At 42.0% G+C, this 25,457-nt stretch overlaps 2 protein-coding genes across 9 annotated transcripts; one reads left to right on the forward strand and one right to left on the reverse strand.

Annotated features, from left to right (window-relative positions):
• The first annotated feature begins 1,092 nt into the window (after positions 1-1,092).
• On the forward strand, positions 1,093-3,642 carry LOC107228237. The gene is made up of 6 exons (XM_046731931.1): positions 1,093-1,303; positions 1,389-1,544; positions 1,616-1,751; positions 1,822-2,243; positions 2,346-2,603; positions 2,698-3,642. Exons 1-6 carry the CDS (start codon positions 1,093-1,095, stop codon positions 2,817-2,819), a joined length of 1,305 nt encoding a protein of 434 aa, XP_046587887.1. The 3' UTR covers positions 2,820-3,642.
• A 689-nt stretch (positions 3,643-4,331) lies between these two features.
• On the reverse strand, positions 4,332-21,809 carry LOC107216468 (band 7 protein AGAP004871). 8 transcript variants are annotated; one of them, XM_015653664.2, is made up of 10 exons: positions 21,666-21,809; positions 15,427-15,556; positions 9,919-10,028; positions 9,493-9,565; positions 7,423-7,505; positions 6,785-6,988; positions 6,473-6,528; positions 6,214-6,292; positions 6,040-6,141; positions 4,332-5,946 (listed from the first exon to the last, which is right to left on the reverse strand). In XM_015653664.2, the coding sequence occupies exons 2-10, from the start codon at positions 15,506-15,508 to the stop codon at positions 5,848-5,850; spliced, it is 888 nt and encodes a 295-aa protein (XP_015509150.1). In that variant the 5' UTR covers positions 15,509-15,556; positions 21,666-21,809; the 3' UTR covers positions 4,332-5,847. The 8 variants fall into 8 exon arrangements, with proteins under 8 accessions (XP_015509150.1, XP_046586988.1, XP_046586989.1 ...); XM_046731032.1 differs by lacking the exon at positions 21,666-21,809 and adding an exon at positions 21,586-21,615; XM_046731033.1 differs by lacking the exon at positions 21,666-21,809 and adding an exon at positions 17,725-17,831.
• Positions 21,810-25,457: the final 3,648 nt, after the last annotated feature.

A 25,457-nucleotide genomic window follows, 5' to 3' on the forward strand; every position in this document is an offset into this window, starting at 1 on the left:
TACAGCAGGTCGTGCACCGGTCTGTGACCAGTAGTCGAATACTCCTGTAAATCAAGTGATACCGGAAGAGTCCTGTAATTGAAACGGAAGTTGACTATCCGAATTTTTCGTTTTTAACACATCGGAACGAAGAGGTGAACTTTTAAAAAATGGGTTACTTATTCAACGTTCGTTACCGTTACCTCATTGTTATTTTTCGCTGATGCAAACGAATAAATTACCTTGTAACATCGTGAGATGAAACGATCTCGTTACCGTAAGAATTCGGCTGAGTCGTGTCTCTTCCGGTTTGCTCACTGTGAAGAAAAAAATTGTACTTTCGTCACCGACGTTCCGCTAGTTTCCCACGACATTTTTCCACGCCATCTGCAGAAGCCCAAACAACGAGATAAGCAGCAGCTTTCTTTTCCTGTTGCGTAACTCTGAAAAAATCTGTGCATGTATAAGTCTGAAATATATTTTTCTTTTCGTTACATGTACCGAATATTTATGCGCGTGGTAAAATTTTCCGAATATGCGAATTGAACAAACGTGATTCAACGCTGCAGTTAATTGAATAATTGCTTCAAGTATTCGAAGCGAAAATTCCTCAGCGCAAACCTGGAGACGTTGGTCGTTTTACGCAGGCGTTCTTTTACAACAGAGCGGTGACACGCCGAGTTTAATCGAGTAATTGTAATCGCGTTACTTTCATCTTCAATTTATCCTTGCGAGCGGGAGTAACAGCCCGGTTTATCGTATAATGTCGCGTTGCATATTCCTCAATTAAATTTCCAAGCTTTCCCCGTCTTGAGGATAGCGATTTTGCAACTGTAGTCTGGTTTGCTGCTTGAGATGCAGAGCGACGCGTCCTCGCTGCTCACCCTGACTATTTAAACCCAGGACCAACAAGGACGCGCACTAGTTCCACCGCAACTGCAAAACGCGTATAGTTAGAGACAATTGACTAGGAGAATCTGATCGTTCGATTAAAAAATCTGAAGGTGAACAAAAAGAATCTCAACCTCAACAGCAGCCCTCATCCGCAAGTTCATCCCGGTCGGTTTTTCTCACAAATTTCTGCGCGCCTGTTTTTCTTTCTTCCAGAAGAGCATGTTGCGACCATTATTCGTCGCCGCGTTGACCTGCGTCTGCTTCGTCTCGGCTTATTCGGATGGTGAAAAGTGGAATACGAGGGGCAGAAACTGGGGCAGATCTCCTCCGAGAAATCGTGGCTGGCAACATGGAGAAAGACGTCAACAAGTAGCGGAGCCCCCGACGAATCAGGCATCGGGATACGGGTCCAGTTTCCGAGATCGAAGATGTAAGCGAGATCGATGCATCCGAGTTGAGCCTTTCGCCCAACCCGCCGTCAAACTCGGCCTAATCACGCCACAAAATTAACCCCGCAGTTCTCTCGCTTTTCACCCTCGTCCAATTCGACAACAGCCTTTGCTCAGGGATGAACGGCGAGAACGGCACCTGCATATCGGCCGCGGAGTGCTCGACGAGAGGCGGCGTTTCCGGCGGACCTTGCGCCAACGGCTACGGCGTCTGTTGCGCTTGTAAGTTGCACCGTAGGTTTGATATCAGGCAGCTTTCGAAGCGGGGCGTGTAATCGTTTCATCACGTTTAGTGACGGCAATGTGCGGCCAGACGACGAGCACGAACAACACTTACTTCGTGAACATGAACTACCCGTCGACCTTTGACGGGACGGATTCCTGTCAGCTGACGATCCTCAAGTCGCATCCGGACGTCTGTCAGTTTCGGTGAGCGAGCGACTCCACCGATCATTGAATTTCCGCCGGCTTCTTACGCGTCTCTCGGCTTCTTTGACAGGCTCGATTTCGACCAGTTCAACATCCGGGGACCCGAGCCTACGAACAACGCTTGTACGAACGACCAGTTCATCGTCTCCGGGGGAAATCCGATCCCTCCGATTTGCGGCAGCAACAACGGCAACCACATGTACGTCGACGCCGGAGTTGGACAGGTGAATCCCGTGATGCTGACGTTCGTAACGAGCGGCGGATCCTTCGCGCGATCCTGGAAAGTCAGGATCATCCACGTTCCCTGCAGCAGTATCTACAGGGCGGAGGAAGGGTGCCTCCAGTACTTCACCGGCGTTTCCGGGAAGATAAAGTCCTTCAACTACGAGCCTAACACCGGGCTACAGCTGTCCAATCAGGACTACAGCATCTGCATCAGGATGGAGAGGAACTTTTGCGGGGTGCAGTACATGCCCTGCAGCGACGCGGACGGTGAGTGACGATTCTCAGGGATTTCGAGTCCCGAATTTTCCCGCCCTTCGACCCTTCGAGGTCTTCGGATAAGATAATCCCCGTTCTCCGTTATCCCGCAAGCTATGGTAATGCCAGCCGCAACCCCCCAAGGCGGCCGCCCTCAACCCTCTAGAAGCAACGCGTTCACCCTGACGGGAAACACCCAGGGTACGCAGATCTCGTCGATGACGGGGGCCGCCTGCCAAACTGACTGGCTGATGATCCCCTGCGCGTCGAACATGGGCCGACAACCGAACACCGGGGTTCAGTGCACCGACAGGATATGCGGAGGGACGTTCAACGCCGAGAATCAGGTGCTGAACTCCTCGAACGTTATAAGTGAGTATCGTCCGACGACGGATGGTTTCGCTCGATTTTCGGACCCCGTTATTCACGGGTAAGGAGCTTCATCGCTGATAAACGTACTTTTCAGGCACGGTCAAGCCCTTCAGACTCGTCTTTCACACCGACAGCGTCGAGGCGCCGAACGACGTGGGCAACAGGGGTTTTTGCCTCGACTACATCCAGCAGCCATGCACGAACGGCATGAAATGAGATGGTGCGGATAATTATAAGTCGGCGAAATATGTGTATCAATGTGCAATTTATGTATATCGTAGGTGTACCAAAGTGATTCGCCTGCAGCGACTGCCTGATATTTGTATATCAATATTCTTCGCCGCCTCGTAAACACGAAGATGGATGCGTGCATAGTTTTACGGAGATTTCGAGAGATTGCACGGCTTGTGACCACCGGATTATTCTAGTTTCATGCTGACTCTGTAACGAGGAGAGTTGCGGTCTGGAAAGGTGTTGTATTATCGCGAATCGCAAAGCGTGACGAAGTCCAACCTGTCGAGACTCTCTCGAATTCTAATTCTAATTCTAGATTTCGCTATCACATACCTTTCGTATTTGCAGGCAATTATAAGAGGGTATAGTTTATTTAACGAATTAACGTAATCAAGGTCTCGGATCGTTTAGGCTTCGGAATAACTTTGTGCAAGCTCGAAACACACATATTTATTTCAATCAAACGGTTTTACAAATCACGCACTGGGCACTAACAGCACAGTTTTCTTTTCCTCTTTCAATATCAGTTTTTATTTTTATACCTGAACGCGTGGTCTAACTACGGTTCGATTCGTTAAATGCTACGTCGTATTTATATGATATAATATACATCGTACGCGGTTTGTGAATCTGTAAAATTGTCCGAAGGTCTCGTGTATATATTTATTATACATGCCTATAATGTAAACGATCGATAAAATACACATAAACTACATACATGTACAATCTCGGTATCGATTTAAAGAGATAAGAATATCGGTTTTAAAAACACCTATAAGGAATATAAGTAACACGCTCGATTCGGTAGAGTTTTCAAAAAATTATTAAACTTATTTTCTCACAGTCGCGGCGGGTATAAAATTCTATTTCTAGATTCTATAGGGATAGACGTATAAAATGCGGTTTTAGTTTATCGCGTTTGAGTCACGTTTCCCCGCTTTTTAGCCTCGCCGCTAATTCAATATGCAATGAACGATATCTCGTACATCACAAAGTTTTTAGCATCAGTTTATGTAACAATTAGACGTATCGAAACGTTCAGAATCGATTTCGATTACAACATTATTATTATATCTCTTTCTTTCGCACAATACGAATATTTCCATCTAGAAATAAGTGTCTGAGATAATGCCTGACTGACGTATTAATCAGAACTAATTGTTTGCATGTAAGTTCACGCTTAAGATGCACAATTATCAACGTATTATTTGATATTAATTGGGATATATTATTCGGGCAATCGTGATTAAAATTATAATCCTATCACGTGTCGATCGCGTTGTGTTGTATTACAGCTCCAGGCGTTTAAGCCTCGATCACCGTATGATTGTTGAAATAAACTTCACTTGTTTTCATATATTTTTTTGTTATTAAGATTATCGTTTTTTCTAACACAGCCACTTAAATGAGTATGAATTTAGGACGCTTAAACCTACTGATAGATCTGTTATTATACACGAAGTTTACACCACATTTACTTATAATGCGAGATGCTTAACGCTACGGCCTTTTCTTTTTTTTTTTTTTTTGTTTGTTATCGACAAAATAAATTTCGTGCAAGTGTCAAATTCTCGCGTGCGAAAAATTCCGTTTATAGAGATACAACGAGCGTAGGAAAATGAGTAATCGATTAATGGGCCATAAAACACCCTCTGCAAAGTAATATCGAGTCGCGTTATTGAGGGTAAGAAAATATGATGGCTATGCATCAACTTGTATAATTTATTCCCCGTATATTCTACGCAAATGATGCGTCAAAATTATATATCACGACTGGCGGTTATGTAATCGCGAAATATTACATAATGAGATTTTAATTGCAGGGTAATGTGATTCTTTTTTTTCAATCTTGTATGTTCGTCATAAAGATTCTAACCAAATCTTATCTGCAACGTATGCTATGGAAATAACTAAAAATCGAAGAGATTGGAGTGTATATATCATTATATTTAACTTTCAACATCCTCTACCCAGGATGCGAATGACAAGTGTTTCGAACGCTGAGAGATAGAAAGAGGCATCTTTGCGATCGATACTTCACACAACGTCTAATGGTATGAGAACGTATGCGCCATAATACGACCTTTTCCACACGAAAAGGTAAGAAGGCGTGCCCTATTTGTATTTACGCGACAAAATATGAGGATACATTCAAAAATGTCGAAATTGAAAACTGGGTCAATTGAGAGTAAAAAGACGGTAAGCGCTGTCGGTGATGCCCTTTCGTAACAAACTTAATCAAAAATAATCACATTAACTTCTTTAAATTACGTCCGATATTATTATTCGATAATATAAAATTTTTTAAATTCTCCTCTGCTACTTTATACCATTTACAAATGTGATGAATAAAAATTAGTTTTCTTGCTAAAAGGGCGCGTACATCAAACGTAAGTCTTTTTACCTTTATTTATTTTTCGGTTAATTTTAGTGTAGAGATGCGTGTCAGAGAGCTTTTTGTAGCGAATACGGCGAAATACCATCGAATTTGCCTTTTTGTCACATTACGTCCTTATACCATTAGACACGCGATATCCGTTTATAAATAACGCTTGACGATTTCGAATAAATGATGCCCATACGAAATACATAGGAACCTCGTTATCCCTCGTATGTGGGTATATGTGCTGTACATGATTGCGAATAAATATTTCCTGTTTCCTTCAGGTGTATAGTTCAGTCGAGCGTTCTTTGTGCGGTTCACCGAGAAACGTACAATTCCTTAAAATTCCATCACCAAGCTCGGCGATCCGTTTCACGAGTGGATAGCAGAGTTGACCAAATTCGTCAGGGGTGTTTCGGATGAAATAATTCATTATTAAGCTATTTAATGTCCGCCTGCTTTGCGATTTCCACTTTTTAAAGGTAGGTCAAGTACAACAGTGTCGCCAAATAAATCCTTCAACGTATCCGTCTAGCTCGAGGAGTACAATTTTACTCGAATCGTGAAAATTCGTCAGCATCGTTACGCTCGTCAGGGCGACCCGGACTTAAAATATGTGAAAACTTACTATAGCGCCTCTTTTGCCTTCATGAAATAAGTTATCATGTCGATGGGCAATGGGAATACGATAGTTGAATTCTTCTCCGCCGAAATCGTGTTCAAAGTCTAGAAATCAAATTTCACGACCGTGAATACACGTGCGGCAAATAGTGTGAAAATATAAGTTTCTGTTAAATAAAAAAAAAAAAAGTTACACACCTGAAGATACCGAAGCTGCAGGGCTGCGGGTGAATCTCCGATAACTTCAGAAGCCTCGCGCAGCGCTCTGCTGGCCTTTTGTTCTCCCTCGGCGGCGATCACCTTAATTGCCAAAAATAGTCCAGGAGTTAATTACCTCTAGATAAAAATTTGTCAACTGAGATTTTGATTTACCTTAGCTCGTGCTTCACGGGCAGCTTCGGCCTCGGCGGCCATAGCTCTCTGAAGTTGAACTGGGAGACGGACGTCCTTGCTGTAAATTTAATAAAAATAATTACGCGGTCGAAATTCGAGGCGAATGAATAATTCCTAACTGCCTTTATCAATTTACAAAAATTGGCAGAGTAAAATCAGACGAACGATAGTGCGTATTTGTCAACCTGCGACAGATTGACTATAGTGTCGTATTAATGCCGTCACGATGATCACTCACATTTCAACCCGTTCTACTTTAATCCCCCAGGTATCTGTAGCCTCGTCCAATGATATCTGCGTGAAAAAGATATATCGCGAATTAATTACGTGAAATGAACGAATTGGAATTAATCAAGCTTCCTGGCGTGAAAAGCTTTCCGAAAATAAAGCTGCTGTTCAATTTGAAGCTAATGCAAGTGAAAGAATCCGTTGAACACTGTCTTTGAAAGCATGGATTGAAAATCGGAAAAGATCGTCGATCCATCGTAAGGACCAGGACCCCAACTGATTCGCGGATAAATGAAAATTGCAAGAGAATAAAATTACCGACCTGCATATTCCCCGAAATAGTCTCCCTCTCGCTGAGAATCTCGTGAAGTGGTCTTGTGCCCATGGTATTCCTGAGGGTTGTCTGAGCCAAGAGCCTGGTGCTGTGGTGGGCATTTTCAACGTTGGCTATGGATATAGTCGCGTTGTTCACTCGGTAGTAAACGACGGCGTCTACGGACACCGTAACACTGTCCTTCGTTAGGACCTGCGGAGTAAATAATTTTAATCGAATAAGCGCTTCGAAATCAAGCGGAACTAATTATGAGTACTCGGAGAAGGATGGATCCACCAATCGATGGAACGTCACCGAATATTTCAATCGAGTGTTTTGCCGTCGGAGAAGATTAAATAAAACCACCCTTTGCCAGTCGCTGATTAAACATTTTTGAATTATTTGCGGTGCGGTCGTAATTGTGAATCAATTACGGAGCGATTCGTGAAAACGTAAATTGGAGATTTTCTGTGATTGAATTTGTATTCGAAATGGATCGTTTTTTTTCTTTGAATTCTCTTTTATGGTTTTTAAGTGCTTTGGGACGTTAGAGATTTTAGAACATTAGGTCCTTGAAGCTAGAGTGTATTATTGAATGACTAAAAACAAGAGGATGGCGTGAATTATTCTGATATATTTGAACTCACCTCCTGGGGTGGAACATCGTAGGTCCGAGTTCGTAGATCGACGCGTGCGTAGCAATCAATGCAGGGTAGAATGAAAAATATTCCTACAACAAAAGTGTAGCCGTTAATTTTTTTCCAAGATAAAAGTTTCGACGTGGTTTTCGGTTAAAGTTGGCGAGCTTTCGTTCAAAGTCATTCAACGATCTGAAGGATTCGTTGTTCGTAGAAATGTCGTTAACGTAGTTGTGAATTGCTAATTAGAAGATCTGCCAGGCTGAAAATAACGACAACAGTGCTTGATTATCCATATCATGAATTAATATTCAAATGCCGACGAAACATCTCGGCTAGAGACGGAAAGCTTGTTCAATCCACGATACCAAGCAACCTAGTAAGGCGCATAGTTGGCTCACGATGGGCAAAGTTGTACGCCGACCGCCGTTAGTTTCATGGTGCATTAACTTCTCCTAATTAAAATGAAGGTAAAAGCAGTTCTGGGAAACACTGAATATTTCAGATAAAATTCGGAATGACTAAAGATCATCACGGCAGAATTCTGAAATAGAAGACACGCTTCAGCCTGGCTGACGTCACACCAATACCTATAACAACGCGATTCGATTGCGAGCGTATACATATATAATATTAGACACTTGAAAGCGAAACAGATCCGCGAGTCGAATAACAAAGAAGCTTATTAAAATCACGAGAATAAATTCGGGTTGCCTTTGCCCGGTGCTATGCAGAATTATCGTTTGTATGCCTATGTATATATCCATCAAAAATTTTTTCCTCCTTCTATTGCGATAGAGCTAGCGGCTTACGTTTGAAGCGATTATTCTGCTCCTTGTCTTTGTAGCGTATCAGCTTATTTTGAAGTATCGTTAGCAACGTTATATCTCGTCCTCCTTTCACAAGGGACGCTGGAAAAGTGTCTTCCAAGAAAATTCCACATCGAATACACGTTATGCTTGCCTTTATTACTCTAGGAGCAATCTGAGAAGACATTGACTTTTATTGAAGCTTGCCGATAAATTTAACAAGAGGTAATTTTGTCGAAGGAACACAAAAATCGCAATCGGCTAACCCATCGAAGTCGATATTTACACTGTCGGTGAAACGAGGGTAAAAATAAACACCGAAGTCTCTTGAACAGAATATGGAGTTGAAAGGGAAGTTAATTATGGATAGCTCGACCTCCCGCTCGTCAATAATTAATTATCAACCTGTTGTACATAAAACGCTTGTTTTAGATTTAGCGAGGGCTAAAATAGTACACCTAGACATCGATCGCGTACTGTAAAATTTCATATGCTCTGGGAGTAATTTTCGACACTGAGAAGCTAAAATATTCAGGGGATTTCCGCCTACGATCAGACAACCGTATGAACAATGCTGCAGCTTACGTAGACCCGGCCAAAACTCGGGCATTTGCGTGAAGAACGTTAATTCACTCTCAACCACAATCTCGAAACTAATTCCAATTTACACTCAGAATTAACACTTCATTTTCAGTTGTTCCAAATCTGCGAACAAAGCCTCCAACTAGCAGCGAGTCGGAAACAAATGAAAAAACTTGAAAGAAAAAGATGTGCTTGTGTACCATGATTCACATAACAGGTCAATCGAAAAATAGCAATTCCTCCATCACCATAAGTTAGTATCAATTGACGACGGTCGTCGATACACTAAAATCATTTTTTCCTACGAAAAGTTCAGTAATTCGAAAAATATCTACAATATATACAACATCAACGAAAGCGTATTTTCTCCATATTTTGCGCAAGCTAACTCATTGAACCCCCCTCAAACAAAGGTGCGCCCCATCAGGCGTGGCAAACACTCACGGCACGAGAATAAACAAGAAACAAGAACCGCTACGTGCAACAAAGTCGTTGGGGCATCGGCTGATCGTGAGCTATCGATATTCCATCATCCTTTCGGCGTATCGTGTATCAAGAACCTTCGCTACGGAGTCAATTTTCAAAGGACGACAGTTTTTCCAGGACGAAAAGCTTGGCGTGGCTGCGGAATGACGTCACGGGTACTTCCAAAAGTCATTAGTCCAATTAATGTTAATCAACGACTCACCCGGTCCCTTCGCACCTCCAGAGAGAAGCCGACCCAGCCGGAATATCACCGCTCTCTCGTACTCCTGGACGACCTGCAACATTAACTAGATTAATCCCGGCTCACTCCGTGGGTTGCCAGAAGTAGTAGGCGCTTAAATTGCGCGTTGGACTACTCAAGCGTATGTATATTTTGCGTCGCTTAGCTTTTCACGGTTAGCCCGCTGCGCCGGGGACCAAATTTAATAGAGTCCATTTTACAAAGTAGATATACGTACAGGCGTACGAAGTCTTTGGGAATACTTGGAAGGCTTACGTCGGAAGACGAGTTCTTCGACGACCAATCGGTAAATGTTAACTATATTTTTAATCCACCGATTTCACGGATCCAAAGAAGGCCTACGACTTCTTTTGATTGCATATGTGTGGGTCCATAATGAGTTCGTACCTTGAAACAGACGAAGAGGGAGAAGGGCATTGTCAGGACGACGACAACCCAGGACAATGCGACAAGGATGTTGCCGCACGTTGTCGCGTCGTCGGTCCTTCTCTCTTCCGCTGAAACATCGAATCCCTTTTATTGTCATTGTATTCGGAATTGCTTCTCCTGTCCGTCGAGATGACTGCGTTGGGTACAACAATACGTTGGAACACAAGAGGTGCTCTGCGTCGCAGGGTGATTTCTCATCTTTGTCAGGGGAAGTACCTATCCGGGTGTAACGTGTATTCTTATACTACGCTTTCAAATCAGACTTCGTGTCAGATACTCCGGCAAATATTGAATTGTATCAATGGAGACGACGAACCATTTTCACGGGCGTTTATGCGTGAGGGGTTCAGATTTTTCCGGATTATCGTTATGGGTACTTTTGTTATACTAATTGTCAGAAAAAGAAAACACTGTTCCTTTTTCTCTGATTTACTCTGTCGGCAGTATTGACCTTTAAACTTTTGCCTGCAACGATCTCATTGATGAATTAACAAAAGTATAGAATACAAATGTAAATATACGTTTTATTTGCGGAGGAATAAACGACACTGTACATACAAGAGCGGTTTTCTTCCCGTAGATACGAGCTCGATTTTTTCCCTGAAATATAAATAATCGAGCGACATGCAAAAAACTAGATGTAGAAACGTACTTGCAGATGAAATTTTAATCCGCACCTACTATACTGATATACGTGCCCTAGATGCATTATAGTAGTGGGAAATTGATGGGTGCAAAACACAACTCTAACGCTTCCACCCCTCATCGGCGTAAAAAAATATTCTCTTCCGCACGCAAAACGGAAGGAATACCGTCGAAAATATAAAATATAGAGAAGCAACAACAATCTACCTGACTTTGATACTTCACCGTGCACACGCGTCTTGCGGAAAAGTAATGCGCAGATTTTCAACAGTTCACCCTGGACGATCGTACAATCCTCGAGTGCTTCACTTGCCACAGAGTCAAAATACAGGTCAGCGTGTCAAACCTACCCACTGGATTATATGGCTTTTGCTCGTCGTCGGCCATCTTCGGCTTTCTACCCTCCTTGGCGGATTCGCGTTTCCCTGGCCGATACCGTCGCGATCGAGGACAACGGCGAGTAATGAACTTGGTTCGTCTAATCACGATTGAAACAAGGCGAGGGCGATGCGCTTGCCACAACACGGCGCCGAATGCTAGCTAAAATTTTCCTCCCCTGGCCGCCTAACCAACCCTTAGAAACGGACATGCGCCGAGAGGGAAACTCGGCGGCACAAGCCACGCTGGATATTATCCTGGTGCTGGTTTTGATACTTTACCGTTATATGCTCTATATCATAATTACTTCAGCCAGTCGCTCGTTGGGGCTGAAATGGTTTATTATTGTGGAACGATCCGTGGATATCAGTCTGCGCTCAATTTTATAGGCCCAAGATCGATATATCACGTGTAATCACATTTATGCGTGCACGCCTCATCGCTGCAAGCTTCCTGGATTCTCGCACTGTTTAGAAATGATGATTTTTCCGTAGTTGACAGGACTGGCTGAGTCTTTAAACCACTGAAGGAAGCAGTCACTTTACAGCGGATATTAAAAGTCAAGGATTTGGGGAGTGATTCAATCGGTACCATCGATCAAAGCACAGTTAGAAACGAATCGCTTCATCGACCAAAGAGAAGGTACGGTAATTAGGAAGAAAACGAGGCCGGGAATTCTCAGCGATTTATTAATTTATGTTCGGAATTATCAAATCGACATCACGCTGCGCAGTCACTTTTCATGCATTTATAAACTCAGGTTTGTTATATCGATTTAGACAAACAGAGCATGCATGATACAGAACAATAGCCGCAAACTGCGCTTTGACTAACGTTGCATCGTATGTCGAAACTTTAGTCAGCTGATTGAGTTGCTCGTGATACGATTCTATGTTGCCCTGGTTGCAAATCACGAATACGTGACGAGCTATTGTTCCTTACTCTCCATTGAAAATTTTACTTGGCATGGTATAAATATGAAACTGAACAATTCTAAGATTACAGGATAAATGAAAATTTGCATCATCCCGCTCTCTAATATTATCTCCTTTAAGCTTAGCTAGCTGACTCTCGAGATTGCGACGTACAGAATCCGGAAAATGATTTTTCCTCCGTACTTCGAAACCCAGAAAAGACGGCGCCGCTGGGTAAGGTAAACAGGGATGTCAAAATACTTTTAGCGGACAATTCAAAGTCCGATCGAATAACCCTCAAGAGAGAGAGAGAAAGAGAATCGTACGCGAGAGGCTTCTTTCTGATCTATTCAAACACCGTATAAACTGTACGACAGCCTTGAGGGAAGTGCCCGAGCCAAACATATATATATATATATGTATATGTATGTATGTATATGTACAATAGAGAGAGAGCTACTTGACAAATGTAGATACACTCATGGTGGCTATTTAATGCTCCATGGTCTATAGTCAATCCGCAGAAGGTCGATGCAGCAATTTACTTAACCCCCTGTGAGCATCGTCATGGCCGCCCTTCAAATATAGAATCGAGTATACCTTCCAAGCAATAATTCATACACTGGCTGTATACTGTTATATATTTATCTTCACAGTGGAAATTACCTGAGGGGGATAATTAAAGTTGATCTTGAAACCACGCCACGGGAATTGTTCTATCGGATTAGTGTCGATTACATATCTACAAAGTGAACCTTTGGTATTGGAAAATTTCATTCTGCGTAAGTATTCGGTCTTCCGAAGCGAACAGCGAACTTGCAAAAGTGTCTAACTAGCTTTATAATGGGATGCGATTAGTTTGAGGTGGTAAATAAATGCTAGAACCGAATGACAAAGAGACTCATTGGTGAATTGAAATTGGAAAATCGACATCGAATGAACTGATTCGAGGTCTACAACACAGAGTGAATTTCCGCTAATGCACAACTTCAAGTCAAAGTAAAATTCGCTTAAATAACATCGATCGTACAACTACAATTATATGTAACATCTATACAGGTACCTAAATATGATTCTATCAATCTACCCGGCACGTCGCCCATACATTTTGCTTGAATAATAAATTTCGTTCCTCTGAATTCGATGTCTACAAATCATTCTACTGCCTTCGTATTGATTTCAATAAAAGTGCCACCGATTAAATGGTTCTCGACAGTCTACTCGAAATGTCGCGCCATAACGACACCATTAGAAATCTGGTATTAGAGCCAACTAGATACACGCATTGAAACGGAGCTGATTGATCGCGTATCGGCATTGGCTGACCAAACGAGACTTGTAATACTGCCAAAATACTCATCAACTGCTTGAATTAGGTTCTATTTATTTTAACTCATATTCTGTTACCTTCATTTAACGATATGTCTGGAACTGTCTGAAAGCTGAGTCTAGCAGTTGCTCTAAGCTTAAATAAATACATTGGTACGAGCACGAGTTAGTCAGTCGCGGCACAGTTTATCATCTGTAAAACTTCTACTCTGTTTCGTGTCTGAAATATCTCGTCTAAATTAAGTAGGCGAAAAGAAATTGTTTGCTAGAATAAAAGACGGAGATATGGGAATACTTGGGCAAAACGAAGTACTGAAATATTTTCAGTTAACAATAAGTATATTATTCTTTCTTATTGGCTTCCAGTTTTGCAACATTTTTATCGAAAATTTTAGTGATAATCAATTTTCATACGGTTGGAAATGTTAAGGACTCGGACCAAATCATTTCTTAACTGTATGAAGTCATTCCGTAAACGATTTGTTTTTGTTTGGCTCCTAGAAATAAATGAATTCGTTTTGCAGCGGTGAATGAAACTGAATTCAACACTCGAGGAAATGCTTGTTACAGTAAAAATGTGTATAATATGATTTGTCGAGCATGTACGTGAGGGTTTGGAGCAAATCTGTTCATGGAACTGACGAATAAACCGATTGCCGTATCCTTTCAACTCGGTTATCTTACCTATTTTTCAGTACGACTGACTATTAGGATGTAAATAGTTGGGTGAGTGAAGAAGTAATAAAGGAAGATAGCTGACCTGATGAATCGAAAGGTAGAAATTTCGTCAACCTTCCTACCTTCTCCGTACATAGAAACTTGTCGCGATGTACCAGCTCGATTCGTCGACAGGGAAACTCTCGACGTTTGGCGGAAGAATCTCTCCGAACTGGATCGAGACATGATCGACACTACGCGTAGGAAGATGAAAAAAAAAAAACCCCGGTGACTCGGACCCAAGCGCAGGCGTTGTTGGATTCGATATTTATACTTTGCTAAGTGAGTTGAGTTTCGTTTATAAATGTATGCGATTACCTGCGTATACGTTCACAGCTCGCGTGTTCGGCTGACCTCACTAACTAGCCATAATCATCACACGTATGGGAATTCCGATAGCATTACACCGCGGACCTGCTACTGCTGTCCGATCGAATCCATAACAATGAGCTATTCTTTTTTTAAACTGGAAAAATGCCAGTCTACTGGACTTGGTCGATAGAATTCAAATCTCATAGTCAGTCAAGTACAGGGATATGTGTGTACATTAGACGCAAAAAATATTAGCCGAATTCTTGACAAGTCGTTACCTCGGTGCTTCAGGCATCGATGCGCCGCTGTATTGTTATTATTATTATTGTTGTTATTGTTATTATATATTTTGTTGTTTCCAGTACTTCTATCTACCGAGCACGAAAATTTGCGTAATTTCAACAATTTCAACGAGGCTTGAAGGCACGATAACCACAAGCTAATGCTATAAAAATAAAGATGGTCTAAAACTGATAATCAGCGAATAGTCATCTCATTATATAAATAATGATCCCAATCAAGACTCGCTATTTTTTTTCGCATCAAACAATTTACAATTTATCCGTCCAAGCTGTCGTACGAAATGGCGAGTTATGTTATCGATGGCCGCTTGTAAAATAGCTTTACAAAATTACTGCCCGTGCACCATTTCATTCAAAATTATTCTACCCCTACCAAACACGGCGAGTCGTTAAGGATTAATTTTTAATGAAGTTACCCATTCGAATGTATTTGTGCCTGTATTATGAACATAAGTGTGGTGAGTGGACTGGCCTAATCTCTCTTTGTTCCGAAAGTTATAATCGTGTACAATCCTGTACAAGAGAAAAATAAATAAATAACGCTTAAACGATTACAAAGGTCGTAGAGGAATGGGATTAAATTTTTAAGTACTCAGGTTCAATTCAAACAGCATATTGCAATACAAATCGATAGGATTTAGCAAGTATGTAAAAGAAAAAAAATTGTTTGCCAACCCGTAGAAAAATATGCACGCAGTATTCAGAAACACCAAAAACAGATTTACTGGAAGACTGTATCTTCGGTCATCTCGGTTTACCGAGCGTGCTTTTTATCTTCAAAGTTGCATATTCTGGCATAAAAGACAGAGTCTTTTGACGCCGTCATATCGCGCGTTTTCTACAACACAAGCATATTAATTAACACTTACCACCGATCACGTGCTTCCGAATGTCGTCGGGACGTCCGTTGACGCTGATTACAGCGTTGCTTGTGTTATTCATGGTTGTCATAGGAAGCGCAATTTCAGCCGGATTGATACGAGCTTCGAAACCCGCCACCTGTCAAAAACAATGCTAGATTAATTCAAGTCCAAGTCCCACCGCAAGCGATGAGATACGTCAAGTATCCATTATAGACGCGATGTAACACGTCAATCAAGCTTCTCATTCCGGTTGACATTCGGTCACGTGTTGGTAAACAATCCCTGTCCTATCGATATTTTCAGTTCTGGCAGCGGCTAGAGGATCGACAAATGCACGCATGATAATAGCTTTCGGCAAATTATTGGCGTACGTTGAACTAGTTCCGAGTTAAAAAACGCTACCGGGTAATTTTCAGCTGATTGCGAGTGACGTGCGTGACGACAGTTGTACGAGAGACACGTATCTTTCGTGGTAAAAGCTGTATCGATTGCGGTCACATTTACTTATAGGTATACCGAATGCGGCCTCAAGTCACCCTCGAAGACTTTTTTTGGTTTTCTCGTCAACTTCGAACCTTACTCGGAGCTTTTAAAGAACAATCTACTAGCAGACAGACACAATCGAATTTTCATCACGTCGCATGCATGATAACGCAATTCACTTTGGTATCATATTCTAGACCAATCGATACTCACTGACGGTTGAATTTTCGTCAATGAAACACGAAGAAGACCGTAATGTTATTGGATTTTACCAATATTTCCAATAAATTAAACCCCACTCACTTTCAGTGCCCCTTTTATTTTTAAGCTCACATCGCAAGGAGATCAGTGCGAATTTCCAAACCTGCACTTTCACACCGTTCTTTCCCAGTTAACTCAAATCGATTATCTCCAGATTTGATCATTCGACAGGGTGGTGTGTGCAAAGGGAAGAGAAGCTACCTCACGAATTAGAGTGTATTCTGTCACCGTACGAAGATCGAAATAAGGGAGATCGGTATTTTCTTATTATTGGAATAAAAATACGACGCCTAACGGGGAAGTAATGCGGCCATCAAAACTCCGTTAGAACTCATACACACGCAAATTATACCTACACCTATTCCGGAGGGCTCGGAAGAGGCAGGTAATTGTTTTTTCTGCATGACCAAGTTTTATCCACTCGTACAACTTTGCCGGATAAAAGGCTTCTCGCGAATGACTGACTCTCGAATTTCGTTCGCCGTACGATATTAACTACTGTAGGTTGAATCGAGCCCCGGAGAGAACTTCGTTTTGGAAGAACAACCGTATTTGTTCGTAAAATTCGACGCAGTCGCTCCCCGGTTTCACTTTCATTGTCAGTGTTCGATACGAAGTGAGGATCCCGAATTGAATCTACCGGATCTGGTGCTTGAACATTCGTTACCGATACGAAATTTTTCCCAAAACCAAACTCAAAGCGGAGAATAGTTGAATCTGTTGAACTTCGAACGAAACGCCAAGAGAACTGGAGAATTATGTGATCGTGGAACGATAGTTGGGTTGACTTGCCGACGATAAAGAGGGACAGGGAAAAATAGTAATTGTCGAGTCAATATCCCGATTAACGATCACTCGTCCAACAGGCCGGGGGTTTGAAACGTCGCGCACATAGGTGGATGGGTATTCATTAGGGGACAAAAATATCCCCCAATCGATGTGGGTACTCATGGGGTAAAAACAGACGGTCTTGGGTTTATATAAAGTTGAAACAATACACGCAATGCATACATGCATGTACGCGTGATCTGTTTGCTTATGGTTTCGAAGCGTAGAAGGGAAAACAACAGCAGAAACGATGAAGAATTGTTTGAATAATTAACAATTAGCTTATTTTACGCAGAAAATAACAAAGTTGCGATTACTAGTATAGCACGAAAAGCTGAAGCCTACGTTCGATTGCATAAAAAAGAAAATTGCCAAGCAGCTACGCACAGACAATATCGCCTGGGAAGCTATTTCAAACTTCCATGTAACGACAGGTTATATTAGAGTGACCTAAGACAATCGAGATGCGTATGTCGCCTAGGTACTTTACGAAGCACAACTTACCATTTGACGTGAAAATTCGTAATTCGTAATTCTTTAACAAAATGACACGTGAATTTAATTCAAAAATAACTAGGAACGATTGAGACAGAAGTAATCACAAATATGAAAAAAATTACATAATCGCAATTGAAAGTCGGAGACCACGCCGAGTTTAAACTGACTAGTTTTCATCAACGTGCACAGCCAAGTACGAGCAATACTAGGGGTGGGAAAAAAAACTCTAGTCACCTTGACTGATGTATCGTCGACGGAGCCAACGCGATGAATGCCACTGACGCCGAGGCGTCGCGGCGCTCAGGTACGAGCGCCGTTCGAACTAAGGGTAAACACCGAAGCCGCGCAGTTAATATCTCGAATATTACTTATCGGATGGCCCGGCGCGATAATCTGTAGGACTGCTCTGTCGCAGTACTTTGTTTTTCTATTCAGCCGAAATCACTTCCGGTTTCGATCGACACCCCTCGAACAGATGTAGAATCAATTTTCCCACGAAATTCTAGCCGGGATGAAATTTCGACGATTTCAAAGGTTCGCCGGAATTATGATTACTTTTTTTTTTGGAAAACTCTCAACATTATGAGAATATAGCTGCAGCGCATTTGTATGAAGACATTGATACATGGTAATTTTTACACGCATCACGTGCCGAATCTTCGTAAACAAGGTTTTAAAAAGTTTTGTATTTGGAAAGTAGATTCATTTTCAAACGGGAAATAGATACCTATTCTAATATTTTTGTACGTAAGCGGGGATGCGGTTCGAAATTTTTCCACGTACAAATGATTGATGAGAAATTGTCGTATGAAACTTGTGTGATGGAAACCCGATGTGCGAAGAAATCCTACGTGAAGTGCGAACAAAGATCCAACGATCAATGATGTATGCTGGCAGACTGTGACAACCAATTTTTATATTAAACATCTATATCTACTTACAAAGAAAAACAAATATATATTTCAGACCCCATTTCCTCCTACTCTTCGTTATCAGATAATAACTAACCGGATGCGACAATACGACAATTATTTAGAATAGCATTAATTTCAGGGTGGCGTATAAATACGCATTGACAATAACATGTTGAATAATTGATACGTAGCGTTTTCGAGTTGTAGCGGAACAGTTGTGCTTCTGGATGGACGGAGGGTTTGAAAAACCTATGATAATCGAAAATCAAACGTAACCCGCCCACTTCCGTACAACATCTCGTATCGCGATTGCATTTATTCCTGTATCGCTTCTGCACCTTATATCCTGACAATGTAGATATCGATTTGACTTTTACGAACGAGGTCGGGTGTCGAGATCGACTCCCCGATATATTATGAAGGGGTGAATATCCAGCGCCGTCACGACAAGTTTCCATGGTGAGGCTATTATTTCCAGCATTTCTATTTTTAGTACAGCAGTAAAAGTGCGCCGATTGCCACATTGACGGGTCTGAATAAACGATTTTTCATAAAAAATACTCGGCAACCGATCGCGAGCGATTCTCTAGATCAGGACGGCAAACAAACATGTCACGATCGGGATACGGATCGAATGCTTCAAGACTGGTTGTAGAGAATAAACGATCGTAGGTTAATTATTTACCGCAATAATTTAATGGCAGGTGGATAGTGGATTGAATTTTAACCGAAAATGCCATTCGTAAAAAGCTCTGTTTCAACCTGTGCCGCAATCCAGGTAAAAGTAAAAAGCAAGGGTTGTAGGTCTTACGTTGCAATGAAAATACAACATATTCAGTGAAAAAGCTGTGGCTGTTTATTTTTTAATAAATTTTCGAATCGTGGTTGTATTTTTTAGACGCAAAGACGCTTACTTCTCTTCTTAGTTTTTGTGTTTACCATTGGAAATTAAACGCGTCGTTTTCGAAGTCACTGACATACCTAGTTTTATTATGGACTTGGGGGGCCGCCAGATTTTTATCACTTGCAAAGGAATCGCGAATTCAAGAACGTTGAAAAACACTGTATAAGCTATCCAACATTCGTCACGCACCGTGAAACATGTCAGGATTGTACATATAAGATATGAGTGCTTATGTAGTTCTCGGAAGGGTTAATATTACATATGAGAAAATGGCAGTTGGGGCAACGGGTAATTCTGACCTCTACACCATTCTGTGACCGTGGCTTACTTGTCGGCCCAAAGACACGTGGCACCTCGTCGACAAGGTATGAATTACCACGTCATCAAAATATGCTATATACCTGCACTATACGTGGCGTTTTTTAAATCTCGTTCACGTCTATCACGTCTTACCTAATTCGGCAACATTCGCGTCAATTCTGAGAACATAAGCATCGAGTATAACTGGATTTCCCCGAGCAACGATGCTATATATGTACGTATCAAAACTAACACCAAGCTAACTCAAGAATCGGCGGTGTGTGGAAACTGATTGCACAAAGTAATTAAGCTGGCAGACACTGGAAGACTTGAATACGTGTTTGTTTGTGGAAATTTTTATCGCGTGATGATGTTACATAATTTTTTTCAAGCGATACGATTCTTCCGACTCTCGCTGAGCAGCAACGACTGGAAATTTTGTCCAAAAATTAACAGATATGACTGTGAAATACAAATTTTTAACGTATGAAAATTATGTTCCTTTTTTTATTGCAAATTTCATCGTTTTGTTGATTTCGTATAAGAACACTGAGATGTTGTCTATGCCTGAATCAAATCTTGGGTCGAAAGTGATCACATCCGATTCATTACACCACGAACAAACGCCGGGTACCAAATCCTTCAAAGCCCGCCAGAGATGTTAGGATGAGTTTCATACCACGGGTGTCTTGAACCAAAAGCTTTTTTTATACAAGCATATATTCTGATAACGGTCAAAATATAACAACAATTATTTTTATTGTCTTGTAGGACAAACGTTCAACCTTCATCGCTTCCGTGCAAACTTTCACCATTCATCTGAACAGACGAATGCTTTACCACGAACGACAGAATCAGTCTGCGACGGATGCTGTACCTCAGGGCCCAATTGCAGATTTGAGCGGAAAAAAAGCGATTGAACACGCTTTCATCTAGACTCGGGTATTAATGCTACAAGTCCCGACTCTCTTCGTCGCTTCTTTTGCCTCACCTGCGAAACCCAGCTTCAAGTGCACATATGTATACCATGGGTTATATTTCTAATGTGTTTATGTTGTAAGGTATCAGGAGTTGCCTAATGACATGGAAACTAATTTCGATGCGAGCGAATGTCTGTAGAAAAAGTTTTATGGGTAGAGAGACGGACGTCGAAATAATCAAGATCACCATGATTAACATTGAAGCTTAGTTTCTTCTGGATGAAATGCGCTCGCTTAAGACCTGAGACTCTACTGAGTCTCTGTGCCGACTTCATTTTCACTCATATATATATGTATATATTTATTTTTTCTCTTGTACCCAAGCTGATTGAAAAGAAGTTTTTCACGATCTCCGAAAAATCTTGAGCTATTTTTGTACCCCGAGAGCTTACCTTTCCCGATTCTGCAGAGCTCGCGATGATAGCTGGAAGCTACTGCGACCTGGTGAACGTAGCGCAAACTGCTGCGAGCTCGAGAATTTCAGCTACGGTATAATCGAGCTCTACATTGGGCACGCACGAATCGATTCGACCTCTTCCAAATAGGAACGATTGCGTGGCCTTACACTAGCGCCTTGTTAAAGTAATTTAAACATTTTATGAAGATTCCATGAATTCGATTGCTCAACTGTAATACTTCCTAGGGAGTTCAGTTCTGGAAATCAAAATCATTAGCTAGAAATTAATTTATAACGATTTTATTTCGTTTCCAAATCCTTGTCTCATCAACGAGGCTCAATAGAAACCTGTTTTTCACTTGTTCAGACGCTTTAGCAATTCATTCGCATATTTTGGCTAAGCACCGAAATAAAATAAGAAAACTTAAACGTCTTCATTAGTCTGCACAACATGAATATTGCAAATAGAGTTTGCTCACAGTCTTAGCGATTCGTAAACTTGCTCATGAATATTTAAAAGTCACGTTCGATTCTATTTTGAGACCAAAACTGAGCAACTTATTCTATACACCGGTAAACAAATACGGTGATACTAATTACCTTAAAATTGACCATTTTTCGATTGAAATTAGCTCTCCCAGTTCACTGATCGCTTGTTACGAGGCGGCTGAAAAACATACCTTTTGATATCGGCCAAGCTGAAGTTGAAGCGACACAAACGAACTGTTCGAGGCTAATTCTCGCCTCGACACTGTGTTGAAAAAAAAAAAAAAAAATTGTCACGCGTACCTAATTCCGACAACGTATACGCGTGTAGAAGTAACGACGGTGCGAATTGTTCGGCGTCAAAGGCAATACAAGAGGCGCGAGCGTTGACAACACAAAGCTGTTTGTTGCTAGGCCGGATCGATCAGCCAGAGTTTTGCCTCAAGTTTTGTTCGCGATTGATACGAGATAGGTACGACCTAGGCAGAAGTCTACAGTCTCTATACCTTGGGCTCACTAGCTGACAAGAGACGCCAAGCGTTATACGCCGTGGATGGCGCGTATACAGAGGCTTCGACGTGCAGAGGGTGCAGGATGAAAGAAACGCGCGGCATCATCGCGTCAGAAATTTGATTTCAGAGTGGCTTCCGCCGTTCAACGGGACGACAAAGAGCTTTTCGTATAAAAACGAGGGTAAAAGATCCACGGCGATTCATGCCGGGATCGTATTAAGACGCGTACAGGGGCGTTGGGGGAAATAATCCATAACGCGGACCACGCAACGAGGGCGGTTTGAAAGCTCGTAAAATTGCTGCCACGCCGGGGATTTCATCCCCGTCGGATACGTTTCTCGGCATTTACGAGTCGTGGACCTCGCTGGCGCCGGTCTGACGATTCTGCGTTGGTCGCGATGCCAAGGCCTCTGGCCTTCTCCTCTCCGCCTCGTGTCGACGAGTGACGTCAGTGGCTGAAGCTCCGTGACTCTCGTTGCGTCGTACCCTTTCGGACGGCTATTATTACGCCGCGTACACAGGCCTTTCGGATTTCACCATTTCTTGTCAGGCGGAGCGGGCGAGGACCTTCTTTTGTCGAAAACAACCCCTGGGGAGCAGCCGGCTAAATACCTGCACCATTGGGGAAATTTACGGTCAGTTTCTCGAGGGCTGCGCCGACAAGATCAAACGGCTGATCAAATTCTCCAGTCGGGTTGGTTTATCCCTGATCAGCAATCAATTTCTGGTCCAACTATGCGTGCACGTTGGAGACATAATCGGATGTGCTTTAGGGGATCAGGAAAGGATGTCCAATTAGTTCAAAAATCAATATATCTGAACAATCGGCGCTCGAGTCTGATCAGGTAGTGCCCTCAACCTGCCCTGATAAACGCCAGTTCTCATCGTGTCTAAACTCAGCCTGATCAGGGCATTTTAGAACGACGCGTATATTTCTCGTCGGACCCTGATCAGGTGGTAGGTACGGCAAGCTTTATCACGGCCTCGTTTGAGCCTGCTGAAAACTTACATTCGGGAAGATAGGCATGATTTGAAACGAGCAAACTTTTATGTAAGCCAGAACGTAGTTCACTTCTCGTTCGAATGCAAGTTCTTTCTGGCTTAAATTATACAGCTTCCCGAATACGCGGTTAATTTTTGAATAAAAACATTCGGTAAATTCGTGGAGCTTCGGTTCACCCCGCTTTAAAGTTCCACAAAGAGCTTAGGCAGTTCCCGAGCGCTGTATACATACAGGGTCACGAAGTCTCCAGCCGCACCCTCTTTCCCTGTAATAGAGTCTACATTATTAAAGGTCATTTACGTGCTTGCACGGCACACCTCGATCCCACCCGCCACCTAATTCAAGAAATGGACACAATATGCCGTGTTCGCGTGGCCGAGCTTTTATGCCGAAGAACTAAATCACTCTCCTTAATTTGCTTGGACGTTGTCCGCATGAGGCTTCTGCTTTCTTACTGCGTTCGACATCGGATGGCTCGAAGGGAAATTTTTCACACCACTTACCGTTTTGTTCATCCTAATTTCTTCACTTTTATTTTCGTATTGAAGCAAAACGTGACACGAAATTCAAGTCACTCTTGTCGAGCTCTAGTTTTTACTCGCCGGACGAATTCCCCTTCATCCCCTCCACCTGCCGTTGGAACTCAGTTTACCTCGCGTCTACGACTCTTTTTACGACTTACGCGTAACGTAAATTTGGATAATGAAGAAATTCGACGCTCTACCGACACAAGTTCACGGTACCGCTCAGCGATTTCATGTACAAATTGTCGAGCTTATTGTTAGTTAAACTGCTAAGTAGATGCGTTGCTAATCTTACTATGTATATGCCGCCAAAACACTTTTAGCGCAGAAAAATTTTGACGTAATAATTAAACAGCACTTAACCTCGTGCCAAATGCATATTATGAATTTACTCACGAAGGCGGTGATATACATGTTATTTCGATTTTTCAATTCACAAAATTTCATTTAAGGTAAAGGTTCCAAACACATAATATTTTTATCAATTACAAATCATTCCAGTGTAATATGATTTCGCGAATGAATTCTATTTCGTAGCATCCGATTGAGCATTATAATACTGATTACTGAGAATAAACCTGATTAATATACAAATGAGCGTGTGCTATATCAACCATTAATTTGGTACCGAGTCGGCTTAGCGAGACGTACCTATTCAACGATTCCCTCAGACATTTTTTCACTCTTGAGCCTTCATTAATACTATACTTAAAATAGAACCAGAGTTTTCTATTGTTTCTTCCTTTTTATTCCCCCACTCTTCTTTTCATTAATTTTCTTTCCTTTTCACTTTTTCTAGTGATTCGGAAAGTTTTAACGAGATGCACACACCGACGATCACTACACTTTGCAGTGCTGGTGTAAAAATTTTACCGACGACGCGGGAAGTTGTCGGCAAGGATCGCACGTTGCAAAAATGTAAAAAAAAAAAAGAAATAAAAGGAAAAAAAACAAAAGAACCGTCACGGCGTTAACGAGCTTCAAGCTATCCTACTACCACATAACGCAGTTTGAATAACGCGTACAACCTCGTAATCATCCCGTAATCAACTCGCAATTACACTGACCGTGACTCACCCCCACGCAAATGACACGGTGCAGCCACTTAATTGAAATCGAATAAATTTATTTTTTACTTATCGATTCATTTCACATTTGACGTTTGCGAACGACGCGACGGTACGCTGAAGAAAAGTCCCGTCGAGACCCGGAAAAACAACGCCAAGGCGCAAAACATGCATCACGATTAATTTGAAAATAATTCTCTCCCACGAACTGCAGAACGGTTTACACTGTGTTTTTAAGTTACATCTGCGCAGTTAGAGTTTTGAGAAATTAGTTCTACAGTTGTTAGCAGAAACGCAACAAATACTGCAGGCTTTTCGACGTATTAATCAGCGACTAGAGTCACTTTCACGTACCGCCCAAGCCCTGAGATGAGTAAGCGAGCAAAGTTCTGATCCCCGCTTATCGTTAATTACACCTGAAACACATGTTTGTGAGTGCGAAGTTCTACCTCCCTCGAGAAAACGGTAACAGACCGAGAATAATTACCGTAGATATTATAATCGCAATAACGTTTAATACACACGAGAGATAACGATCACAGGCGAGCGATAAAGCATGTGAAATTCGCCCATGACCTTTTTTCGTCACAGGAATCTTTTTCTTGTGTTAGCCGAATAGCCGACCAGATCAAGCCTGGTATGAAAGGATTCCCCTAACTCTTAACCTCCGCGGTTTAACCTTGAATCTTAACTTTTTACGCGTGCATTAGAAAACAGTTCCACGACTTGGGTCTGACCCTCCTCACGCTGCACGCACTGAATCCACAGAAACGGACCCGCGGATTTGCGATGGTCACACAACGGCACGAAGTCCGTCCGAAATCCAGACCTATACCCACAATCAACGTCCCATGAATATTCACATGGTTACGTGACGTTT

The sequence above is a fragment of the Neodiprion lecontei genome, chromosome 2 (assembly GCF_021901455.1).
Source record: "Neodiprion lecontei isolate iyNeoLeco1 chromosome 2, iyNeoLeco1.1, whole genome shotgun sequence".
Classification (NCBI taxonomy): Eukaryota; Metazoa; Arthropoda; class Insecta; order Hymenoptera; family Diprionidae; genus Neodiprion; species Neodiprion lecontei.

Excerpts from the sequence above, each read along its gene's own strand:
- LOC107228237 (XM_046731931.1), top strand. The coding sequence starts at position 1,093 with ATGTTGCGACCATTATTCGTCGCCGCGTTGACCTGCGTCTGCTTCGTC. Across the intron at positions 1,304-1,388 it reads CAGTTTCCGAGATCGAAGAT|CAGTTCTCTCGCTTTTCACC; the intron begins GTAAGCGAGATC and ends AAATTAACCCCG. Across the intron at positions 1,752-1,821 it reads CCGGACGTCTGTCAGTTTCG|GCTCGATTTCGACCAGTTCA; the intron begins GTGAGCGAGCGA and ends CTTCTTTGACAG.
- LOC107216468 (XM_046731031.1), bottom strand. The coding sequence starts at position 16,568 with ATGCAGAAAAAACAATTACCTGCCTCTTCCGAGCCCTCCGGAATAGGT. Across the intron at positions 15,557-16,520 it reads CCGAGCCCTCCGGAATAGGT|GTGGCGGGTTTCGAAGCTCG; the intron begins GTAGGTATAATT and ends TGTTTTTGACAG. Across the intron at positions 5,947-6,039 it reads TGCAGCTTCGGTATCTTCAG|ACTTTGAACACGATTTCGGC; the intron begins GTGTGTAACTTT and ends TTTGATTTCTAG.